Here is a 26,257-nt window from a genome sequence, read left to right as displayed (position 1 = left end):
AACACAAACACTTACCTTCTTACTTTAAAAAAAAACTGAAAGATTACATACCTGAGTTTCTGGTTATATTGTTTGACTTTTTCCAATGAGGCTGCATTTATCTGGGCTTGAAATTCTTCCACCGAAACATTGTCTCTATAATAATACCCTTCCATGCTCTCCAGTGCTGTGTAAACAAGTAAATTACTTTTTAACGTGATTTTATAACTCAGTTTCTCCACATTTACTTTAATCTTACTGATTATTAGTAAATGTATTTAAAACACTGAATATGACCACACATGAAAGAAACTATCTTTCACCAGTCCAAAACTGAATGAAAATCATTCTTCTGCTCTAAAAATAAATATCAAACATTTGGTGATTATATCTAAGTTGGCAAAGATAATTTGTAATTTAAATTGTCTTCTACTTTTAAAACATTTTATATACATTCTTTGTGAAGCTAAACTCAAACTTCACATATTTATATAGATAAGCACACAAATGTATATATATATATGTACATACACACACATACCTATGTACATTGCATATATACGTGCATATGTATGAGAGGCAGAACTGTGTATTAACATACATAAGAGTAAAAATGTTGAAACTGCTGCTCTCCGTGTCTATTCACATTCTCTTGTAGTTGCAGTTAAATCATGAAATATTAGTGTAATAAATCAGAAGCATAGATAATCTTAGAATACTAGCTTTACTATAATGCTTAATTTAGTTAATAAACATAAACATATATATAACTTTCCATTAATTTTAAACATCTTTTGGTTAATATGGATTTCTTTCTTAACTAACATTTTTGGTTAAGTATTTCTTTTTTTAATACTTATTTATTCATTTTTGAGAGAGAGACAGAGAGAGAGATAGAGAGAGAGAGAGAGAGAGAGAGCACGCATGCGCGCACGCGCTAGTGGGGGAGGGGCAGAGAAAGACAGAGGGAGACCCAGAATCCAAAGCAGGATCCAGGTTCTGAGCTGTCAGCACAGAGCCCATGTGGGGCTCAAACTCACCAACCATGAGATCATAACCTGAGCCGAAGTCGAACGCTTAACCGACTGAGCCACCCAGGCGCCTCAAGTATTTCTTTTTCCTTTAAACTTTTTGTGATGGCACTTTTAACTTTTGCAGAAGAAATGAATCACAAGGAAGTGCCTAGAAATACAACATCTCCCACAGAGAGGTTGCCAGCAACAGGAATGGCAATGGATCCAATTTGGAAATTTAAATGATTTCCCCTTGAGATTATTGCCACTGATAAACCTCAGTTTTCAGCAGACTGTTTCAAAATTGATAAAAAAAATAATCTTTCAAACTGCTAAATGCAATAGCTTCTAAATTAAATAATACATTTCTTCAAATTGACAGAAACTTATCACCATTTTGGGGACAAAAATAGGAAACTCATTATTAACTTTTTTTAATGGTTCATGCTTTTATTTAAATTCCAGTTAGCTAAGATATAGAGTAATATTAGTTTCAGGAGTAGTTAGTGATTCATCATTTACATATAATACCCAGTGCCAATCCCAGCAAGTTCATTGCTAATTTTTGCTGTGCTGCTTTCTCAACTAGTCAGATTTCCACAGCAATGAAGAAACAACAAACCTTTAGAGTATTGCTCAATTTGAAATTTAAAAAATGGCATTATTGGCCTATAATTGAGAAAAACACTTATGGAAAATTAGTGAGAATGCTGACTACATTTGCTTCAGTTACATGATATCAATTTGGGAGCTTGTTTCAAGGATTGCGTGTTTTTTTCCTTATGAGTTCTGCATTAATTAGAATATTTGCAAGTGGTTCAGCAAGCTTCTGGTCCTGAATACACACAAGAAAGAAAAGGAAGTCTTCCCGATAAAACAATCCTCACATAAATGCCATGTTCACTTCCATTAATGAGATGTTATTTGTGAGAGGCAAATATTCAGAGGATTCAGTCATCCTTCAATGTGAATTCCTCTTATTAGTTGTAGAGCTAATAATGAGAATCTTTGCATTGAAGTAAAACCACCACTTCCACTCCTTAGTAGCTGTGTGACCTCAAGCATGTTAATTAAAATCCAAGATCCTCAGGTTCCTCATTTGTGAAATGGAAAATAAGAGTACTTACTAACTATGATTCTTGGGAAATAAATAAATGAAATAATAGCATTAAGAGAACCCATGACTATTCTTTTCATTTACTCACTGTGTTTTATATATTAGGCAACATGCCCAATGCCCCACAGGCAATATCTAATTCAATTTCCAGGAGATATAGATTATGCATGAGTGTGCTTAGCCAAACAGGAAGGTTTGGGAACTAAGAGGAGGGTCCATGCAAGGACACTTCAATTTGTGATTTAAGATCAGAAAGACTGGAAAGGGTATGGTAGGAAGGAGCAACAGGGAAAGTAGCAGTCAGGGGTGGGGTGGGATGAATAAGAAAACACCTGGGGTCTAATTTTTACAAACGTCATTTTTTGTTGTTTTTTTTTAGCAATTTTTTGTAAAGTTTATTTATTTATTTTGAGAGAAAAAGAGAGCAAGCACATGTGTACAAGTGGGGAGGGACAGAGAGAGAGAGAGAGAGGGAGAGAGAGAGAGAATGAATCCCAAGCAGGCTCCACACTGTCATCATAGAGCTCTATGAAGGGCTTGAACTCACAAACCATGAGATTATGACCTAGCTGAAGTCAAGAGTCGGACACTTAACAAGCTGAGCCACCCAGGTGCCCCTATAAAGTTCTTAATGGCTCAGTTTTGGCCAGAATGTCCAGTCCTACTCTAAAATCTTATTGCCATCTAAAAACAAACTGGCATTTTTATGACATTCCTTGGCAATATTTCCAAATTAACAACAGATAAAATTAACAATTACACAGAACTTTTTTAAAAATGGGGAAAATGTATGACAATTTTGCCGAGTCTCAGCAAAATGTTATGGCAGATGTATAGGGTTGTGAGGAAATGAACAATGACAAAAGAGGAGTTCTATATTTAAAAACTAAACTGTATAGCAAAGAAGAGGAAGGAGAAAAACATTCTCAATTTTAGATGAATACCTTGGTTATTTATTGTTATAAATACAAGAAAATGGGATAATATTTTGCCAAATTCAATTTCTACACTCAGCAAAAGTATGTTAAATACATAATAATGTCCAAATTTCCAAGTTTGGCCTCTTGTCAGCATTTGCTTGTCTAGTTTCCTTAATTCCTATCTAAAGAACAATATATTTCTTAGTAGTAGTATTGACATATTTGGTTGAATAAATATTTAATAGCATTTAATTAAAAGCAGTATTGAAAATATGATGAGTTTCTTTGTTTGCTTGTTTTCCTTCTACCCCTTCCGAATTTGAGGAAGCAAATCATCCCATCAAACTTAGGTGGTCAGGAAAATGGAAATTAAATTATTCTAAGACTGAAAATGAACTGAATTTCTACTCACTCAAAATACCTTTCAAGGCTTTTCCAAGAAAGGGACTGACCAGGAAAAATACAGAATATCTGAAGAACAATTTTAAGAATTGTTTCAACAAACTAACACTCTTTCCTGACAGCATGATGACACTTCAGTGGTTAACTAATACACGACAAATGCACCGGCCCCAGTTGGTCAGAATTCTTCAGAACTGGTCACAGTTTTCATGAGGAAAGCAAGTTTTATCAATCCTACTGAGACCAGCATGTGGTTGTACTGCCCTTTATTTTTTTAATTTTTTTATTATTATTTTTTTAAATATATGAAATTTATTGTCAAATTGGTTTCCTGTACTGCCCTTTAAAGAGGGGTGAGCTCACATGTTTACAGACCGATTCTAACATTTAGGAAATCTTAATTCTGGGAACTGTTCCTTCATTTATAACACTACCAGGTATTTATCCAAAGGTTACAAAAATACAGATTTGGAGGGGTACATGAAGCCCAAATGTCCATTCACTGATGAATGGATAAAAAAGATGTGGCGTGTGTGTATATACATATATATGTACATAATATACACATGTTATGGAATATTACTCAGTCATCAAAAAGAACGAAATCTTGCTATTTGCAACAATGTGGATGGAGCTAGAGTGTATTATGCTCAGTGAATAAATCAGTTAGACAAATACCGTATGATTTTACTCCCATGTTGGAGGAGAGGGGAAGACAGGGAAACAAACCATGACAGACTTGTAAAGACAGAGACAAACTGAGGGTTGATGGAGAGAGGTGGGTGGGGGGATGGGCTAGATAGGTGATGGGTATTAAGGAGGGCAGTTGTTGTGATGACCACTGGGTGTTGTGTGTAAGTGATGAATCACTGAATTCTACTCCTGAAACCAGTGTTGCACTCACTGTATGTCAACTAACTAGAATTTAATTAAAAATTTGGGGAAAAAGTTATTTAATGTTTCAATTTCAAATACTGTATAAAACCCACAGAGAATACAAAGGGATTCATCTTTTAAAGGACCCAGAGTAGGGTTTTGCAAACACTCTAAAAAAAAATACTCGAATGAAGGCAGATTAGAAAAATGACAATATTTGTAACAAAATGTTCCCTTTTGTTTAAAAGAGAAATGCTGGGGGTGCCTGGGTGGCTCAAGTCGGTTAAGCATCTGACTTCGGTTCAGGTCATGATCTTGCAGTTTGTGGGTTAGACCCCCCACGTCGGGCTCTGTGCTGAGAGCACGGAGCCTGGAACCTTCTTTGGACTCTTGTGTCTATTTCTCTCTCTGCTCCTCCCCTGCTCACACTCAGTCTCTCCCTCTCTCTCTCAAAAATAAATAAAAACAGTATAAAAGAGAAAACACTATATACTGGAATATTTTTTAAATTTTTAAAAAAATAGAAGAGAAAATCCTCAAGTTTCTGGTTGATTTTAATTATTCTCTGAGAACAGAAGGACACCCTGTAAAGAAGTAAAAGTCAGCATTTACAGTTTGTGGTGCCAGCCTTTTTCATAAGGGCTGAAAAACAAATATACACAAGAGTGTTTGTGGAGAAAGGACTGGCATGGTATGTCCTATCTAGTGTAAGGAAAACCACCATAAGAGACCCAGGAAACAAGTACTTATCACTACTTTACAAAGAAGAGATGCCATATTCTAGGGCACAGTATAACTAACATCAAAGACCTTTATGTGATGCCATGTCCCTAGTACATAGGATACATGGGTGTGGGAACCAAGAGTGGAAGTAGAAAGGTCCCTGCTTAGCATCTATTGAGGGTTTAACTGTGTCCTCCAAAAAGATAAAACAAAAGTCCTAACCCCTGGTGGTTGCAAATGCGACCCTAATTTTCATACAGGGTTTTTGTAGATATCATCTACTTAAAATGATGTCATACTGGATTAGGGTGGCCCAAATCCAACAACTCCTGTTCTTATAAGTGTCCACCTTATTGGGACAGAGACACAGAGACTGACACATTGAGGGAAGAAGGTTGTGTGAAGACGAAGGCAGAGGCTGTAATTCTTGCGTCACAAGCCAAGGCATGCCATGGACTTCTGACAGTCAGCAGAAGCTAAAAGTTAAGGAAGGATTCTTCCTTAGAGTCTTACAAGGGAGCATGGCCTTCGGGCATCTTGATTTCATACATTTAGCCTCCAAAACGATGACAGAATAAATTTCTGTCGTTTTAAGTCACAGAGTTTGTGGTAATTTGTTACGGCAGGGCTGGGAAACTAATACAACATCAGTCCCAGTGCGTCACTTAGGGATGTGTGCTTCCCATCCCTGAAACTTTGGCTCCATGGGTTTAAAAGGTCCTGATCCCCAAAGTAGCCCACTTTCCCTAGAAGACAAGGCAGGGGTCCCACTGAACATCAGCTACAGTTACCACCTGAGCACTGTAGGCCCCTGGTGCCAAGGCATCCAGGAAGAGAGACCACCATCTTGGCAAGGCTGGTCAACTCTGATCATCTTAATTGTGGGGAAGTAGGTTCTACTTATATAAATGGGTTAGAAAAAAAACAGTGTGGAAAGCCGCCACCATGGGGTGAAAGTGTCTCAGGTGAGCTATCAAGATATTGTACTGGGATCACGAGCAACTTGTTGTATCACCTGCAGGAACTTACTTTCCATCTGATGCCCATATACCTTGATCACAAACGCCACTTGCCCCCTAGACTCTTTGCTTCTTACACACACAAGTTAATGATAACTGTCTGATTGTTTTCTCCACCTTCACCACGTGTGTAAGATCTTATTTTCTTCACTTTCACCATGTGTGTACGACCTTGTGCACTCAATAAATACGGAGAGGAAACCCCTGTTTGGGGTTCTTGTCTCCTCCTGGACATTAGCCTCTCTCATATTCAATTTTGCATCTGCTCTCTTGCCGGACAAGAGAGAACTCCAGACTCATAGTCTGCAACACATAAGGAAGTAGGGCTATTGCTATATAATGAGGGCAGGAAGGAACATGTTTGGCACCCAGTAATCCACTTGGGTCCCTCTTGGTACTTCCATGTCTAAATTTGACGGTAAATGGACAAATGCAGCAACCCTGGCCTGAAGAGGGCAGAATGAACAGGAGGGTCAGGCCCCCCGGGGATGGAAGTCTTAGTCATGCCACTGGGACCAGAAAGTTGAGGCTGAGAGCAAGGATGATCCACAATGGATACAGAAGAGGGAAAATGGGCATCTTTGGCAGCTCCAAGACCAGCTGCAGCAGCAGGGGTTATTTCTCATCCCATTACCATGCTTCTTCCCCAGGAAGGGAGCCCATCAGAGTCACAAAGGAGACACTCCTACTCTTGACCCAAATGGATCTGAGGGTACAGGGTGGACCATGGCAGGTCGCTCACTCAGATTCCCTTTTAGAAAGGATGGGCTTGTTGCCTAGCTGTTGTGGTTGCCAGAAGACAGCCCTCAGCCATTAGCTCTTTAGGGAATCTTCAGTCTTTGCTGAAGAAAACTGTCCCACCGAAATCATTATCTCCTAGAGGCAGCCTGCCTCCTCATGACTTAACAATGCAGAAGTGAAAAGGCCCTACCCCATCTCCCGGTCTCCCCATATCTAGAAATGTTGAACCTTTGTGAAATGGATCAATCTAATTAAGCAAGGATTAACTGGATAATTGCACAGTGCTTCATAATCTACGTTGACCTGTGCTTCCTCACTCCCGGTGGACTTTAGAATCACCTTAAAGGGGTACCTGGGTGGCTTAGTCAATTAAGCGTCCGACTCTTGGTTTTGGCTCTCAAGTCACGATCTCACAGTTTCGTGGGTTCAAGCCCCATATCGGGCACTGCAATGACAGTGTGGAGCCTGCTTGGGATTTTGTCTCCCTCTCTCTCTCTGCCCCTACCCCATTCATGCTGTCTCAGTATCTCTCAAAATAAGTAAATAAACTTAAAAAGAAAAAAAAAAGAATCACTGGTAAAGCTTCTAAAATATACTGGTATCTGGGCCTTATGTCCCAGAGATTCTGACTTAATCAGTTTGGTGTGGAACCAAGCTTGGGTATTTTCTAAAACCTCCCCAAGGTGATTAAAGTGCAGCCAGTATTGAGAACCAGTGAGAAGCAGCAACCAAAGAAGCCAATGGGAAATGGGCAGAGGAAGTGACCCTGAATATCTGTCTATCCTCCTTACTCCCATTTTCACCAAGTTTATAGTCACTTGCTTTATCTCATCAAGGGCTTGGGGATCCCCCCAGAGTTAATTCCCTGGCCTGCAGGAAGTACTTAGAGAAGACTGCTTTTGTGTGATCTTTTCCTTCTAGCATTTTGCTCATGCTCTGTGCTGGCTTTCCTGTTTAGCTGTTTCTGTGATCTTTATCTTGTAAATCTGTATCACTTGTTTTGTCTGCCTCGATTCCTGTTCTCCTGTGGGTCTCCCCTTGAGTGATACACGTTCCTTAAAGTGTATCCTGCTTGCTTCTGGCACTAGAATTCCTGATCTCATAGCTGGTCCCATCTCTGCAGCGAGCCCCATCAGTCAGAGTGCCCTCCTTCACCAAAAGGTCTATTCAGGCAAGAAAAATGAGAAGAAAGCAGTATGTTTGCTTCCTGTTCTAAGTATATGGTACAACCGACAACTTCACAAGGGCTGACAGAAATAATTTTCCCAGGAGGCTTTCAAATTCGTCTCATTTTTCTAATTTTCGTATTTGCTAGCAAAGACCAATAATGTACATATGTACACCTAAAGCTAAAACCCTTTGAATAAACTTCCATCTCCGGAATAGACGCCATTTGGAATCTCTTCATTTACCACCACTTTCAATTACCAGATGGTAATCTCTATTCAAGCTGGTGTTGAATTTCCTGGGCTTCTCTCAATCTGATGAAAATAGTCAGAGCGACTAATAATGAATCCTCATGGGAGTTTTAGAAGTGCAGAGGAACTTCGGCAGCCCCTTTAAATAAGCAGCCTTATCACTGACACTGTTCTAATGAGACAAGCTGTTTTCCAGTCTTCTTTACCTATCTGTGACCTCAACTGCAATAGTATTTCCACTGTTGCTTTTTCATAGTTCATTGCTGTGTAAATATTAAAACCTAATGTTAGCTAGTGTTCCATTACATTTTAAAAAGCAATACTCTTTTCACTGAACTAGTATGTATTTAGGGATTTTTTTTTTAATTAGACTTAGTCATAATTATAAAAGAGAGGTTACATGGAAAATACTCTTCCTTTTCCTATGAACATTTGCTGTTGGGTATGAATATTCAGCTATTTATGGCTGATGTGTCACAAATGTAATAATTTTTTTAGAAAAGATGCAAAATGCCATCTGTCATCTCAGTCATGATTTCAAAGGCAGAATTTTTAAAAAGAGGAGTAAAGGAAAGGAAGTGAAGAACCTTTTAGGCTAAACTATCCTCCCAAGGTAGCTCCAAAGGTCTATTTCTGCTCAGTTTCTTTTTATTCCCCCATTCCTTTCCATTACAGACTCTTGTATTGTCTATATGGACCCTACCACAGTCCTCCAAAAAAAAAATGAAAATACCTTCTAATAAACTCCTAAGATCTCTGCACTGACAATTTCCTCTGCTTCAATGTATTCTTACCAAGTATCTGAGGCAGCCATTGTTTTTAAACTATGGCAATCAAAGGAAGGGCAATCTATCTTTTAGAATTACAATATGCATATGGTACAAGAATTTTCACTTGGCCATAGATTTTGATTTCATTTGCCTGTCTGTTCTTCAGTTACAGAGATTAATTTTATTTCTCTACTCTTCTCATTTTTTATTAGAACATAAAAATTCCACAGCAAAACTGATGCAGTTCTTGAAAACTCAATAGAAGAAAAAAATGAAATCCTCCATGGACCTGCTCAGAGAAATTGATATAATCTTGTGACCACAGCATGAGTTAAAAAAAAAAAAATCATAGACTAGAAGAAACTACACTAGAATAATCTGGACTTCTAATCAGTTTGGGGCTGCTTTTGTGCCTCTGGAAATAAAAAAGATCCAGGATCTTTCCTTGGGAACCAGTTCACTGAAAGACTCTTACTCATGTTAACCTTAATTTCTTCTATTGCAGTTAAAAAAACTCATTGTTCATTTGCCAAAACAATTTGTTTATTTATAAAAGGAATATATTTTTACTCAGGGTAAAAACTCAAAGAATAAAAAATCATCATCAATTTAATCACCCAATGATACCAAAAACATTTTATATACATTTGATTATATACATACTTGGATTACATAATTGAGAATGGAATATAAATTTTTTGTAACTTGCATGTGTACATTGCCAATCTTTTTCTATCTCATAAAAAAATTTTAACCATATAATTTTAATGGCTCTACCATAATTTATTTGAGCCAAATTAATTTATCTGTATTATTTAAAGCACTCATGTCTTGTTTCTCCGTTATAAATACTGTTGCAGTCCTATTTGGTAAATATTTAAAACTAATGTTATTCTTTCCTTAATAAACATTCGCAGAAGTAAATACATTACCTAGGTACTGCGAAGGAATTTTTGAATTAATGGAAAAAACAAATATGATGGCTACAATTACATGTATTTTTAAAAATAAAGATAACATAATTTAAGTACATGTATTAAAAAAAGTAGTTTACCTTGTGCAAAAAGAACAGGATGAATTTTAAACCCTCCTCCATTTTTCAAACGTTGAGGCAGCTGTTCAAAATGATAACTATCAATGTAGAAGTAAACTTTCAGAGCCTGCCGACTTCCTTCCGCTTGATATGTAAGAGGAACATCTAAATGACATTTAATATTACATTATTTCCAAAAGTCAGGTTATGTTATAAAGTGTATTTGTTAACTTTTTAAAAAATCTTGAAAATTACTAGAAACTAATATAAATATATGCATATTATATATAATGTATTATACTCATACAATATACTTGACATATATCTCGAGTTCAGGTTAGGCAAACTTACAGCGCTATTCAGTGAAAGTATTAAATCAGATTCTTATTAGCTAAAGCAACAGATTTATTACTGTACTGTATATAAAATTCTACAATAGGAAACTCCGTTACACTTTGACACACCAGATGTCTCACTTAACTAAATGAGAAGTTTAGTTACACATGGTTTGGAATCAGAATCTCCCAGGGCAGCTGCCTCATTCATATTTTAGTCAAAATGAGTCCTTTGGGTACAATTCTTAAGTAGTGTACAAGAGATTGGGTACAGAGCAACCATTATCAAAATTCGCATGGGTTTTGCAGGTTCCATTCCCTGAGCACCAGATCAAAAACATATTACCTCTGTTGATGCCCTACAGTCATTAGAAATTATCTGTCCAAATTCTTTTAGTTTTCTCAAAGATCTTAAGTTTAATTACTCAAAAACAAAAGCAAAATAAAAAACCAAACCCAAAAAACAACCAATTTGAAAAGCTAAAATGATGCAGGAGTATTTCATAGTGCTATCATAAATACTTCTCATTTTATGTTACTTATCCAAGACAAATAACTTTCATTTCATTTAAAAAGAATGTAAGATCTTCCTAAGAAGCTAGAATAGTCATATTAACCAAGTTAAAAATTAAGGCAAAAATATAGTAGAAATTTTAATACAAGTTCTTGCTCAATATTTGTTAGTTCTAACCTACTTCTTGAATAAAATTATGTATAAAAGTAGAGTTCAAGGTTAAATCCATTATGGAAGAGAGATTCCAGGTTTCTCATTAAATGTAGGTAATTATGCATATCAATAGCAGAGGTATTGCATTAACATCTACAAGTCTCTTTTATGCCATATAATAATGCTTATTTTATTTTTCTTTCTATATTTTTAAAGTTTCTTTAACTTGATTTATTTTGAGAGAGAGAGAGAGAAAGGGAGCAGGGGAGGGGCAGAGAGACAGGGAGAGAGAGGGAATCTTAAGCAGGCTCCATGCTATGCTGTCAGCGCAGAGCCTGATGCAGGACTTTGACCTGAGCGAAGATCAAGAGTTGGACTCTTACTGAGCCACCTAGGAGCCCCTTTCTATATGCTTATGGGAGGTATAAAGGATTTTGGTTTAGAAAAGAGAAGACATTTCTCAGTTGAAGAGTTGGAAATTAACTGGATTTTAATGATTGGGAAACTCCGTTTTTTCCTTAGCTCTATAATAGAAAAAGGATGCACAGACACTATAGAAAATGTATATATACTAAGTATATACTAAGTATTTGTATTTTCTAGTTCCCCTTTACATACAATGTCTTTCATTTGTATTTCAATTTTTAAAACTCCATTTGTTTACTCTTTGGCACGAAATGTTTTTGAAAGAAAGATAATAATGCAGCAGTTGGAGTTCCATTATAGGACAAATAAACATGCTATCCTAGGAAGAAAGAAAGTGAAAATAACTGAAAATTATCAAGTATATTAAATTTAAAATGAAGTTAAAGCTAAGAGTAAAAGAATGACCTTCTCTCAAAGTAATTGGTATACCTGTAAAAGCACATAGTAATGTGGAGCTGAAATTGCTGCCTTTTATTTGTGGAAATTTATCTACTATGAAAAAAAATCAAAGATTAGGACTATGTAACAATTAAAGGCTACAAAAAAATTATTGCACGAAGAAAAGTTCTCTCCTATGGTATTTATTCCAGAGAGGAATTCCAACCGTGGCATCCCATCCCGGTAAACTTGGCCCTCCATCACTGAACAGGCCCATGAATTTGAAGGTAAGTCTCCAAGAAATTGTTAGTTCCCTTTGCCTGAATTGCTCTTCCTTGACCCTCTGCAGGGCTGGGTCTTTATCACCCTTTGGATTTCAGCTTAAAAGCTATTTCTGCTGAGAGCCCTTCCTTGTTGATTCCTTAAAGAGCCACCGTACCCTCATTCTTTATGCACTGCTTATTTCTTGCATAGGATTTATCATGGCCCTAATCATCTTTGTAGTTGATTCCTTCTTTGTTTTCTCCCAAGTAGGCTGTGAGCTCCATAAAGATAGGGATGGTGTCTGTCCTATTCACCACGGCATCCACGGTTACAGGTGCAATGCCTGGCTCATATAGAAAAAGTGAAAGCTCAAAAATATCCATTCTGCTAATCATTATAGTAAAATTACCTGTATCACCATTGAAAGGGGGGAAGATTTGCTATCATTATATTTTTATTCTCCAAAAACATGAAGATTTTCCATAAAATATATTTAATTTTATACAACCTAATCATTTAGCTCACTTATTCCGTCTTCACTAATTACCTAACATGACATAGAAAGGATCTCGTACTTTCCCTATACTACAGTGGGTTACAATGTCCATCTATTCCTTTCTATCTCTCACTAGTTTCTAAGCTTCATGCCCATGGGATCTTTGTTTTATTTAGTCACTATTGTATCTCAGGAATTTAGTTCAGCAGTTAGCATGGTGTATATACCTAGTGTTTCTTAAAGAAAAATAAAATGTCTTCAATCCAGACATTTGAGTTCAACTTGCTTGCAAGCCCTATTTCTTCAGAATCTCATTATTCTTTAATGCAAAAATACGACTATAAATAACGCTAAACATAGCTCTTTAAAAAGAATGCAGAGTAATAAAGTGAGGAGGATGGGTTCAAATATTTGCTGAATACTACCACGAGCCTTGTAATGTTAGGGACTTTCTTTTTTTTTTGTTTTTCAATTTTTTGAATGTTTATTTATTTTTAAGAGAGAGAGAGAGAGAGAGAGAGAGCACAAGCAGGGAAGGCACATAGAGAGAGGGAGACAGAATCCAAGGCAGCTCCCAGGCTCTGAGCTGTCAGCACAGAGCACAATGTGGGGCTTGAACCCACAGGCCACAAAATCATGACCTGAGCCAAAGTCAGCCACTTAACCGACTGAGCCCCCAGGCACCCCTTTTTTTTAATTTTTGTTTTTTTCATTAAATTTCTTTTTAATGTTTATTTGTTTTTGAGAGAGAGAGAGAGAGAGAGAGAATGAATGTGCAAGGCTAGGGACTTGCAAATACATTATCTTATTTAAGGCTCATGACCCCATGAGTGAGGGAAAGCTAGTACTCCCATGTTTGTGGATAAGAGTCGCACAAGTTTGGAACTCAAGTTTCTTATCTTCAAAGCACTGTTCTCTTTATAACTTCATGTTTCCTCCCCTCTGTGCTCAGTCCTTCCCTCAAAGACAAGCAGCCAAACTAGTCTTCACTACAGTGATGCAAATTAATTTGTCCATCTGACTCCTCTGTTTGTAACCTTACAGAAAGATCAAATCACATGCAATTAATAATAAAGCTCTAGCTTCCTTATACCACTTAAATAAGATGTGATGACACTGGGTATTAAAAAATTCTCTTCTTTCCTGAATATACTGAGGTATGTTCCTACCATCACTGTTAATGACTTGCTTGGAATATCTATTAGTGTAGCATTGGAATTGACCTTGCCCTAGGGACCTGTTTTCAGAAGTTGAGGTTATGCTTTGGGGACATTCATAAAAATATATATGAATTATATGAATGTTTATATTTGTCACAGATATGTACACACATTTACATGCTAATATTGCTTATGTGGTCTTAATTATCTCTAATATTTATACTAGTTTTCAATGTGCTAAAGTTAAACCTCTCATGGTGGCTATGCAATAAGTAACTGTTTTATCAAGCTTATAACACGGGTCCCCTGCCTGCTTGTTCAACAGACCATTCACCAGTAATGTTGTATTTGAACCATGGAAAACAGTACTCCTGTGAGCTTATGGCCCCTAAAGCAAAATCTAAAAGAAAAAAAAAAACAGGTCATGTTGTGAAAATAAGAGTTTCTCTGCCTTTGGAAAAATCATACCCACATGACTAAAGTAAATGAAAATATATTCTGTTTTATACATGCCCACAGAAGACCATACAATTTTTTCAAGTAATAATATCCTAATCAATTAATCCCCTTCGCCAAGTTCTCCCTTGAATATAATCTAAATCCTTAACATTGTAATTCATGTTCTCATTCTCTCTCATTTATCAGTGAAGATGAAACTTTAATAAAATTCTGTTCTCTCTACCTTCATAATTTAATACATTCAGAATCAACCACTTGTTATCATCTCCACAGCTACCCTCAAGGTCAAGTCCCCATCATCTTTCAACCTGGGTCACTGAAGTAGCTTCCTCACTGGTTTGCTTCTGTCCTTGTCCCCAGTAATGCTTTATTCAACACTGCAATCAGAGGCAGCTTTCAGTAGGTAAGCCCGATCAGGTCATTCCTCTGACCCATGGCTTAATTAGAAACGCGAGGTTCTTTCAATGGTCTGGTATAAGCCTCTTCTCGTATATTTTCTATCACTTCCACAGTTGGTTATTATTATTTATTTTACCCTAAATATAATATTTTATATAAAACAATTTGAACTATATATCAAATATAATATCAAAGTTATGCCATATGTTTTTGTTTGATGTCAAAAAATTCTATGAAACACCTATGAGACATTTAACTACGTACTTGCAACCAGTGGTTCCTCTTCTGATGGTTTAAAGTAAAAAGAAACTTTTTCCAAATCAAATAGTGCAACCAGTGTATCTTCTAACATGGCTTGTTCATCTGTCTAGAAAGAAAGAAAATAGTACAAAATATGATTGGATTGCAAAGGATAGAACATCACATCACATCACATCACATCACATCACATCACATCACATCACATCACATCACACTGTATCACATCTCCAGACCAAAACTAGCTTCATTTGTGTTTTATTTACATGCAAACCAAATTATCAACACTTACCTAAGAATTTACTGTCCACAATGAAATTAACAAATCCCTCAAAGTTACAAGTCTCTTTCATAGTTTTATATTTTTCCTTTTCCATATTACCTAAATGGTTCTACACAATCTTTCAGTCTATTTTGTAGCTATATTCAAACTGTGTTGATTTTTATTATTTACAAACAAATGTGTAAATAATACAATAAGCATGCTATCTGTCTCCAAACTTCTATAATCTTAAAAGTGTAACAGCTAAAAGGCAAGAATATTATTTTATTAAAAAGCCACAGTACACAGTTTCCATCCTGTTTTACAATAAGAAAGCTGATGCATTATTCATTTTGCAACCTTGTAGAGCTGTGATGAAAGCAATTTGCATGTATGCAGTGATTTTTCTTCCAAAGAGCTTGGGTACAAGAATCGTTTCTATCTCACTTGCCTTTATGGGGCCTTAATCTAGAGTCTTGTGACTACGAAATCTGATTTGTTTTTATCATTCCTTTCATTCTAAGAGCATATTATTTCACATTGAAGCAGGTAAGGCCCAGCCACGGTAACGAGTTCTGTGCATGTCTCAGCAATATTATCTTTCTAGTATTAAATTCTGGCTTTCCTATTACCAGTTTTGTGCATGACCTAGAGTCTTTTATTAATTTCCTCCTGAAGGAATAATTAGCCTTATCATACACAGATTATCTTTTAACGGTAACATTTGTTTCTTTAAGACTATCAATGATCCTTTTAAATAATGATTTTAACAAGATTTACACACACTTTTAAAAGTTGCTGTAAGCACACAGCCATTTTGGGGAGGGGGCAGCATGAGTAGAGGGCGAAGGAGATAGTAAAGAATGTCCCTTGTGTGAAAAAGAATCACTAAATCAAACTCCAGATCCCAAAGATGTATAGCATGCAAAGCAAAAAGTTAAGAGAATTATCACCTTTGCACTTTGGCTTGGTACTTAATACATGTATGGTACACAGTAAGTGCTGGATAAATGTTTATTTTAGTAAAGTTATTTTTTAAAGTCCTTTGAAGCAGCAAAAGTATGCCATGAACCTGGAATTGGAAGGATAGGGCTGAAGAATCAGCATCTTCTTAACTGAGAAGAATACACACAAGGAAGAAGTGTCCCAAACAGGCAGGCCTCTGATCGCTATAGTGCAAGTCCTGATGCTCCAGCAGATGTGGCTAAAGTGTATGCAAGTGACCATGGACTGTGCTCAGAGCTCAGGGACACCCAGACTGCCAGTGCTGGCACCTCCCACAGAACCTTCCACATTGCTAGGAGGCTTGTATGTGCTTGTTACAGAGACAGAAAAAATATGGGTTTCTTTCACTTTTTATAAAGCCACCTTTGGATTTTTTTAATCAATTCTATAATGTTAAGGGTTTCAAAAGACTAAGGAAAAAAAAACAGTTTTCTTGAGATATAATTCACATCCTATAAAAGTCCCCCATTTGAAGTGTATAAGCTTAGGGGTTTTTAGTGTACTCAGAGTTGTGTAACTACCACCATAGTCTAATTTTAGAATATTTGCACCACCCCACAAAGAAACTTAGTACCCATTAGCATTCACTCCCCATATCCCTTCTTCCAGTCCTTAGCTCTAGGCAACCATTAGCCTACTTTCAGTCTCTGAAATTTGCCTATTTCACATATTACATAATAATGGACTCAAATAATATATATCTTTTACAGCAATAATCACTTAGCATAATGTTTTCAACCTCCATCCATGTTGTAGCCTGAGAATATCTGTATACAAGTTTTTGTGTAAATATAAGTTTTCATTTTTCTTTGTGTAAATATAAGTTTTCATTTTTCTTGTATATTATATAGGAGTAGAGTTTCTGGGTAATATGGGAATTCTATGTGTAACATTTTGAAGAAGTGCTAAATAGTTTTCCAAAATGGCTGCACTGACTTCAGTGTCCATCAACAACAAATGGATAATCCAAGGAAGATATGATGTATCTCTCTCTCTCTCTCTCTCTCTCTCTCTATCACTCACACACACACACACACACACACACACACACACACACAGGAATATTACTCAGCCATAAAAAAGGTGAGATGTTGTCATTTGGGACAACATAGATGGGCCTACATTACAGTGATATGTGGAATCTAAAAAACAAAACAAATGAATAAACCAACAAAAGACAAATCAGGCCTATAAATACCAGAACAAACTGATGGCTGCCAGAGGGAAGGGGGTGGTGGGATGGGCAAAATGGATAAAGGGAAGTAGAAGATACAGGCTTCCAGTTGTGGAATGAATCAATCATGGGAATAAAAGGCACAGCATGGGGAGTATAGTCAGTAGTACTGTAATAGTGTTGTATTGTGACAGATGGTAGCCTTGTGGTGAGGGTAGCAGAACACATAGAGAGGTTGAATCATTATGTTGTACACCTGAAACTAATGTAACATTGTGTGTCAACTATATTCAAATAAAAAATATATGGAAAAAAATTTAAAAATGGCTGCACTATTTTACATTCCCAGCAGCAATGTATGAGGGTTACAATTTCTCCTTACCAACACTTGTGATTGTCTTTTGGATTACAGTTATCCACATCTCAATGCGTCCTAGTATCTTATTGTAGTTTTGAATTGCATTTCCCCAATGGCTAATGATGTCGATCATCTTTTCATGTGTTTTCTGGCCATTTTATATCTTCTTCCAAGAAACACCTATTCAAATCCTTTGTGTGCTTTTTTAATCGAGTTACTAAAACCATATTTGCCCATGGAAAAATGAATTCTTTTAAAGTAGCTGACTGCCTGCTAATATATAATGAATAACCACTTATTTGGGAATGGGTTACAAGGTATGTTATGGTTGTCATAGGCAGTGGGAGACACTGTGATTCCTTACCAAGTTTGGTGACAGGAGCGACTGAAAGTGAAAAAGAACACCTGCATTCGCTATCTGGTCCAGCCACCTTCTGCTGGCCTCCCCGGTGTCCATCTCATTGTCTTTGCTGTTGTCAAACATCTGGTTTAAGGCTGCCATAAGCTGCTCAGAGAAGGCACAGACTGTGGCCACAAGACTCTGGCAGAAAACCATGTCTCTTCGGAGCTGCGTCTCACTGTCTGTAACCCAGGAGAACATAAAGACAGTTTTGAAAAATGCCACAGGTAAATAAAACCAATTCATTAAGCATTTATATTTGCTGTTATTTCATCCTTTCACTATACTCAAACCATGTGGAAAATGTGAATCTGAACTCTACTAATGAGCATACACTTTAGCAAATATGCTAAACACCAAAAAAATTTAAAAACCATTAAAATAACTTTTGTTAATTGATATTGTGACTTTATTTTGCAATCATTGAATTGTTCTACAAAACCCAAGGGAAAAAAAGGCTTTATTTATTGATGTGTTTTTTTTTCTGATGGAACATGATTTGTTTGTTTCATGATATTTCCTAAAGGAAATTCAAAGTTCAATTTTCCAGTTTGTGCTGGCAAATGAAATACATTATTAATACCAAATTTTTTAAATGATCTAATAAACTTACTCTAATTTTGTTAACATGATATGCACATGGGGAAAAGAGTATTGATATCTGATTGTTTATAACAATAAGCAAATCTGGATCTCTTAGATTCACCTAAGGAAACTTCAGGAGTCGTAAACATGTCCAGTTTATAAATTCTTATATTTCTTTGAAATAAGTAATGTATTTACAGTTTTAACATATGCTGATTTTCACCAGGATTCTTATAATGCAACTGGTTGGATTTTTGATGGACCCACACTGAAGGTATGTCTACCCTGTGAATTGCCACTCTTGGGCCACCATTTTTTCCAAGTGGAAACAAGCTTGCCTCTGAGAACCTGATCACAGGGATTCACTTCTTTGGGTGTTTGGATACATACAAACTCCATGAACTATATAAATATAAGCCATAAATTCTGTGCACTGAAAAATCGCTTATACTAGAAGAACAATAAAAGTGAAAATACTCATTTTCTTAAAAATGTACTGAATATTTCAAGGGCTCAGAATTTTCTGAAATGAAGAAGCATTGTCAGTATTAGTGTAAAACATAGGTATAAATGTTGCCATTATTTAATGAGTTCTTGCTTTTTTGATAAAAAGGCATGATTTCAAGTTAACAAGAACACTGATCGTATGTTTTTAATAACCATCAAAGGCATGTGAACACATAATGTAACTGCTATGTATTACCTAGTTTCACTATTAGTAAAAGCTACTCTTAAAAAATTTATGAGAAAAAGGATTGGGTATTTAAAATATTTAATTTTATAATGAAAATATCCACTTATTATGTTGAACTATACAAACTTGCTGCTATACTAGGTCAAAATGGTTGAATATGGCAATTCCATATGGTTCAACTTTTTAACTTAATCAACAACATGTGTTAGACATTTCCCTTAAGTAATTATATACCATGTGTCTCATTCAAATAGATGGAAAAGAGGGTTTTACAGGTAACTGTGAAATAGCCAAACTGGGAAAAAACTGTCCAAGCCTCAATTAAGAAAAAAGCAAAACACTTGTTTTCTTGTGCACAATTTTAAAAGTGTTGTGCACTTTTAAACAAAGTGTAGACATTCAGCAACTATTTACTGAATTAATAAATGAAAATGATGAACCAGTAGAGCAACTAAGAAACCAATTAAGTGAAATGAAAATGCATGAGCTCATTCTCTGACTTCTTGAAATGCCTGGATTTAGTTTAACCTAAAAGGATAATTCAGATGGTTTGGGAGCCAAATGTGTAGCTGTGGTACGGGGTTCAAGACAGAAACTACATAAAATTGCCCTGTATCTTTCTTGTACATTCTTGCTTTGCTTTTCTGTTGTCCTATAGTAAAGCAGAAAATCTGGGAAATTAAAAAAAAATACTAGTAATTTTAGCAGGAATACTCTCACCTATAACCTGAGAATAATTTCACAATAAAAACCGAATTGGAAAGAAATGCTTTATATGAAGAATGGAAAGCTAAGGTCTAGAGAAGGAAGGATCCAGTTCCACTGAGAACTTTAGAAGAGATCACAAGGGTTAATAACTTTGCCACTAGTAGAAATAATTATCTTCAAATTGCTTTTGGGAAGCAATGCTCAAATTTCTTCCCATTTTTTAACCTTAGAAAGAATACTCAGATGTTTATTCTACACTCCACTACTATATTGTATATGCATTTAAAGTCAAATAAAATTTTCATTCAACCTCATTACCAAATCAGATAATGATCACACAAAGTTGTATTTGTTCATTAATTCAAACTTTTCACACTAAATACACCACAGGAATTAAACATGGCACCAATCACTGGGGGTATGAAGACATCCAAGTTGAGGCCTCGGCCATGTCTGTGCTCACAGTAGAGTCACAGAAGTTGATATGCAAGATGCCCTTGGACCACCAGCCATTTAAATTTCAAACCAACAGATTTTTAAATTAAATAAAAAATATTTTATAAATGTTTACTACTTCGTGAGGTGATTTTCAGTTGTACTTTCCTATTTTCAGAAGAGTAAATAACTTGTTTGCATAAACTTCAATATGCACATCATATTGAGATTTTCAAATAACTTTTACACATTATCGCTTCCTGGTGAGTAACAAAGGTAGAAAACTCAGAGTGGCAGAAAGGGGTCTTTACAATCTATCTATCCTCAAGTTAGGTTGACAGCTTATAAATGCATCACTTCCCTCCATTCATCCCTACACCAGCAACAATCTTCACAGGCCTGTTGTGAGAATACGATAAATCAATGTATCTGAAAGCAGCCAGGACCCTGGCTGTACAGACCTCTCCTCTTTGAGCCACACACTACTGCTCAGGTTCCTCAAATGCTAAATGCTCTTACAGCTCACGCCTTGGGGTCTTCTGGCTGCAGACACTTTCTCACCCTTTCCATTAGCAAACTTTAAGTCATCTTTAAGAGTCAAATCCTTGAACTACTGAAACCCATTGAACTTAGGAAATATTACCTCCCCTGGTGAAATTTCCCCTCTCCTTCAGGAAGTATCCTGCACTTCTTGATCTGCCACCACAGGCTCAGGGGCATCCCTGTACTAGACGGCTAATTACTCAGCGGTGTGAGAGTTTGTTTACACGTTTGGGTTCCCCAAGAGACCATCAGCACATCAAGACCAGCAGAAGTGGCATATAATGTGAATTATGCTCATGGACCTAGAGACATATAATCTGACTTCATCTACCCATTCCATCCATTTTAAACCATATAATCCTAGGTATCAGATTCCTACATATAATATGAGGTATTTCTACTTCTTAGACCTACAATAAAGATAAACGAGATAAAGCACTTATCAAAGTGAAATTGCACAGCATGATTATTGTGATTCTTCTTTTCTCCAGCATCTAGCAGGGTGCCTGGCACTGAGTGGAGCTCAGTTCTATTGCTAAATAGGGAAGGAACCACACGATGAGCAAAGACACCAAAATAATCAAACTCCCAGCAAAAATGAACAGGTCTTTTCTTATAATTACGCAGCTGTTCAAAATTCACAAGTGTCCATCCTTCCCCAAAACTATTCTCATTCCTCATTTTTATCAATAAGAATTACAGCAAAAACAACAACAGCTGCTTCTACAAAAGAAGAAAGGCACAGAGAGCTGTTTTTTTGGTGACAGTTTGTTTACTGTTTTTGCAGAATAAGAATTCTCTTGTAGTGGGAATACATTCAAAACAAATGGATGTTTTACTTATCAAAGGCTTCTGTTTCATTCCAGGATTTAAGCACCTACTTAAATTCACCTTCTACAAACATGTTTTAAAATAGTAACACTTAATTTACTCTCCACTGTTTAAAAAGCTCAAATTCCATAGCTGGTCTAAAAAAGAATGACGTGGTTTCTAGACACACAAGTAATCCTAGTCATTATTCTGAGACTGTAGGGAAAAGAAAAAAAAAGTAACAACAAAGAAATAAAAGAGAGATGAGAGAGACAGAGAGAAAGAGACAGAGAGAAAGAGAAAGTAATAAAAGTGAGCTAAAAACAATATTTAGCAGGGGCTACTGGTGGCTCAGTCGGTTAAGCATCTGACTTCAGCTCAGGTCATGATCTCATAGTCCGTGAATTCGAGCCCCACGTCGGGCTCTGTGCTGACAGCTCAGAGCCTGCAGCCTGCTTCAGATTCTGTGTTTCCCTCTCTCTGCCCCTTCCCTGTCTCTGTCTTTAAAATAAATTTAAAAAACAAAAAAACCACAGTATTTAGCAGACACAATCTACCCTTCACCTGTGGAGAACATAATTCTGCAGCCGACAACATGGAGTAATCTGCATTCTGCATTCTGATGCTATCCTATATATGAGGGAAAAGAAGAGTGAGTAAATAAAGTAGGAAAAAGGAGAATGATGATGGGAATAGAAAAATAAAATTGAAATCAAAATAAGGATCTATAAGAACAGCCATTTAAATACTAATGAACAAAGCAATGTGTTCCAGGACTACTTCTGGAATTGGCATAACTAAGTTTGAATTTCCTCTGCCACTTACTATTAATGCATTTACTCAATAAGGCATCTAATCTTCCAGATACTCAAAAATATGTGTTGAATGAATACATTTACCAGTTATTATTAATTAGCCTGAATGTTAATTTTTTTCCACATTTAAAACTATGGAAAAATAATATTCTCACAGAGTGATTGTGAGGACCCAAGGAAATCCATAAGTATGAGGTATATCAACTGTGTGGTTATTAGGAAAACTAAAAAAAATAATATATTTTGTTATTATTACTCAGTCAAAAAAACAAAACAACACTTCTTTAATTAAAGCAAAAATCAGCCATCAAACAAAAAAAGCCCTCTGGTTAACTTGACTCATTCATTCACTTATAATTTAAAATTTCCAGGTATGATAGATTGTAAAAGACCTCTCCTTCTAAGTACAGTCCACTTCTCCACCCCTTGAATCTAGCCCAACTACCTCTTTGTTCATAAACCAAAGTTAGACCAGTTTCACAATAAATGCCATGTACACAATTAACTTTACCAAAACCTGCTTCCTTCCTCCTTTTTAATTACATTCTGTGTCTGTGTGTGTGTATATATATATACATATATATGTGTGTGTGTGTATATATATACATACATCTATATGTGAGAGAGAGAGAGAGAGGGAGAGAGAGAGGGAGAGAGAGAGGGAGAGAGGGGGAGGGGGAGAGGAAGAGGGAGAGGAAGAGAGGGAGAGAAAAGGAGATTTGTATTTTATTTTTCTCCTTTTTTAAAATTTAAATTTTATTTAGTTAACATACAGTACAACATTGCTTTCAGGAGTAGAATTCAGTGATTCATCACTTACATAATACCCAACGTTCATCCCAAGTGCCCTCCTTAATACCCCTCACCCATCTAGCCTATCCCCCACCCACCTCCCTCCATCAACCCTCAGTTTGTTCTCTTTCATTAAGAGTCTCCTGTGGTTTGCTTCCCTCTCGTCTCTCCCCCCGCTTCCCATATGTTAATCTGTTTTGTTTCTTAAATTCCACATATGAGTGAAATCATATGGTATTTGTATTTGCCTTTCTCTGATTGACTTATTTCTCTCAGCAAAGTACTTACTGTCTCCATCCACATCATTGCAAATGGCAAGATTTCATTCTTTGGATGGCTGAGTAACCGTCCATGGTGTATATATACTACATCCTCTTTATCCATTCATCAGTCAATGGACAGACAGTTGGGCTCTCTCCATAGTTTGGCTATTGTTGATAATGCTGCTATAAACACCTGGGTGCATGTACCACCTAGGATCTGTATTTTTGTATCCTTTGGGTAAACACCTAATAGCACAATTGCTGGATTGTATGGTGGCTCTATGTTTAGTTAAATATATATTTATATACATTTCATGTTTGTACTATAACTGAAGATGAGAATGTTTTGTGTTTTTATTAAAACTAAGTATTTTTTAAAAATCTTTGCAAGGCTTTAGAGTAAGTATGGATCATATTTCCATCTAATCTGTTAAAGGCATTGCTGTGATATCATGACACTTCTAAGGTCTCAGCCTACAATAATTTCAAATAATAAAAATAATGAGAAATATTACCTGAATATTCAAGAAGAGCCAGGAGTATCCTACACTTCACCTCTGCAGAAAAAGAAAACATAGCAGTTAGTTGTTCAGTCTTTTTTTGCCATTGACACCACATTTTAACTGTGTAGTAAAAAATAGCACAACCTTACTCCATTAGATAATACAAATCCCATTTACTTGACATGCTATTCTTCCTATCTGCCTATATAAATTCTATCCATTTCTCAAGATGCTAAAATCCTTCCAGTTCCAAATTAAATTAGTCTGTGAAACACCCTTCAAATTCTGCTTCATCCTTTGTAAGTCACCCTTAGCTGCTGTAGTTTCCGTGGTGTTCTCTAAACTTCTACAGCTATTGTGGTCTTGATCAATAAACTCTCAAATGGCACTTCTTCTTAGTTACTTAAACTTTTAAATATCGTATATACATTTATAAACTTTATCTATAAATATACATATTTTATTATACATTATATATTAGAATTATAAATTAATTATACAGATTATACTTGTAAGTTATATAATGTATATCTATATAATCTCTCTCTATATAGACTTCCTTTCCTATCTGTATGTCAAGATACTGTCCTAAAGTGCAGAACAATACTAAATATTTCCAAATACTCTTTTTCACAACACATCTCCAAACGAGGGCAATCACAAATGTTCAATAAATGATGTGTATTAACTTCATACTCATTGCCTTACTTCTAATTGGTAAACAATTTACTTGCAATAAGGAAATATGAAAATATTCAAAGCTTCTTCATGTGCTAAAGATTATGGGAAATAAAAGAAGGTTAGGTTGCATCCTATTCCAGACAGGTTCACAATAGAGTCAGAGTGACAAAATTACCTGATAAGAAATGTAGGAAATACTTGAGAGGACGTTACATTTTACAAAGAAGATAATAACACGAGAATTTCAGAGGCAGGAAAGTACGAGAAAGAGTCAGAAGAACCATCTCTTACAGTCATCCCCTCTTATCTATGTGGGATATGGACTAAGACCCCCAGTGGGTGCCTGAAACCATGGATAGTGCTGAACCCTATATATACGATGTTTTTTCCTGTACATACATATTTATTACAAAGTTTAATTTACAAATTAGGCACAGTAAGAGATTAACAACAAGAACTAATAATAAAATAGAACAATTGTAATAATCTATTAAGTTATGTGAATATGGTCTCTCTCGCTCTCAAAATATCTTACTGTACTGTATTCAACCTTCCTCTTGTGATGATGTGAGGTGATAAAATGCCTACATGATGAGATGAAGTAGGCATTGTGACGTAGAGTCAAGCTACTACTAACCTTCTGATGATAAGTCAGAAAGACGATCTTCTGCTTCTTGACTGTGGTTGACTAAGGGTTAATGAAACCAAGGAAAGCGTACCAGCTTTGTGGTATTCAGAAAATTGCTAAAGTACACTTAACCCCTGAATAACAAAAGTTTGAACTGCATGGGTCCACTCATATGTGGATTTTTTCAATAAATACAGTACAGTATTGTAAGTGGATTTTCTCTTCTTCATGATTTTCTTAACGCTTTCTTTCCTCAGGCTTACTTTATTTTAAGAATATAGTATATGATACATATAACACACAAAATATATATTAACTGAATATTTATGTTATCAGTAAGGTTTCTGGTCAGGAGTAAGCTATTAATAGTTAGGTTTGATGGCAGAGTGGGGGGAGTCAAATGCAGATTTTTGACTCTGTAGGAAATTAGAGCCCCTAATCCTCATGGTGTTCAATGGCCAACCATACTTTGACTTTCAATGTGCTCATTCATAAGTGATGATAACACCTATCTTATCTATTTCAGGAGCCTGTGTAAAAAAATAAAAAGGGATATATATTAAAAGCTTTGGAAAACTATTTAAAGAACCGTGTACCTGTGAAGCATTATTGTTATTATAATCTGGATCTAGCTAAAGTTGTCTAGAATTCTAAGTGAGTCCTGAAATGTTTTTAAACATTTTTGAAAGTTACATTGTCAAGGGAGTAGGTACATAGCCTAAGAGTGGGAAAGAGTGCTAGCAAGAGA

At 36.0% G+C, this 26,257-nt stretch overlaps 1 protein-coding gene across 1 annotated transcript in view; it reads right to left on the bottom strand.

Annotated features, from left to right (window-relative positions):
- Positions 1–26,257, bottom strand: part of PREX2 (phosphatidylinositol-3,4,5-trisphosphate dependent Rac exchange factor 2) — a 287,036-nt gene that overhangs the window by 71,391 nt on the left and 189,388 nt on the right. Inside the window, exons 31-35 of the mRNA XM_042923563.1 lie at positions 24,213–24,254; positions 18,017–18,234; positions 14,860–14,962; positions 10,033–10,176; positions 52–166 (exon numbers count right to left, since the gene is read on the bottom strand). Coding sequence (XP_042779497.1) covers positions 52–166; positions 10,033–10,176; positions 14,860–14,962; positions 18,017–18,234; positions 24,213–24,254 — 622 coding nt within the window. The remainder of the gene's footprint in view (positions 1–51; positions 167–10,032; positions 10,177–14,859; positions 14,963–18,016; positions 18,235–24,212; positions 24,255–26,257) is intronic.

Source organism: Panthera leo, chromosome F2, assembly GCF_018350215.1.
Source record: "Panthera leo isolate Ple1 chromosome F2, P.leo_Ple1_pat1.1, whole genome shotgun sequence".
In the NCBI taxonomy this organism is placed as follows: Eukaryota; Metazoa; Chordata; class Mammalia; order Carnivora; family Felidae; genus Panthera; species Panthera leo.
This window is presented reverse-complemented; position numbering and strand designations above follow the sequence as displayed.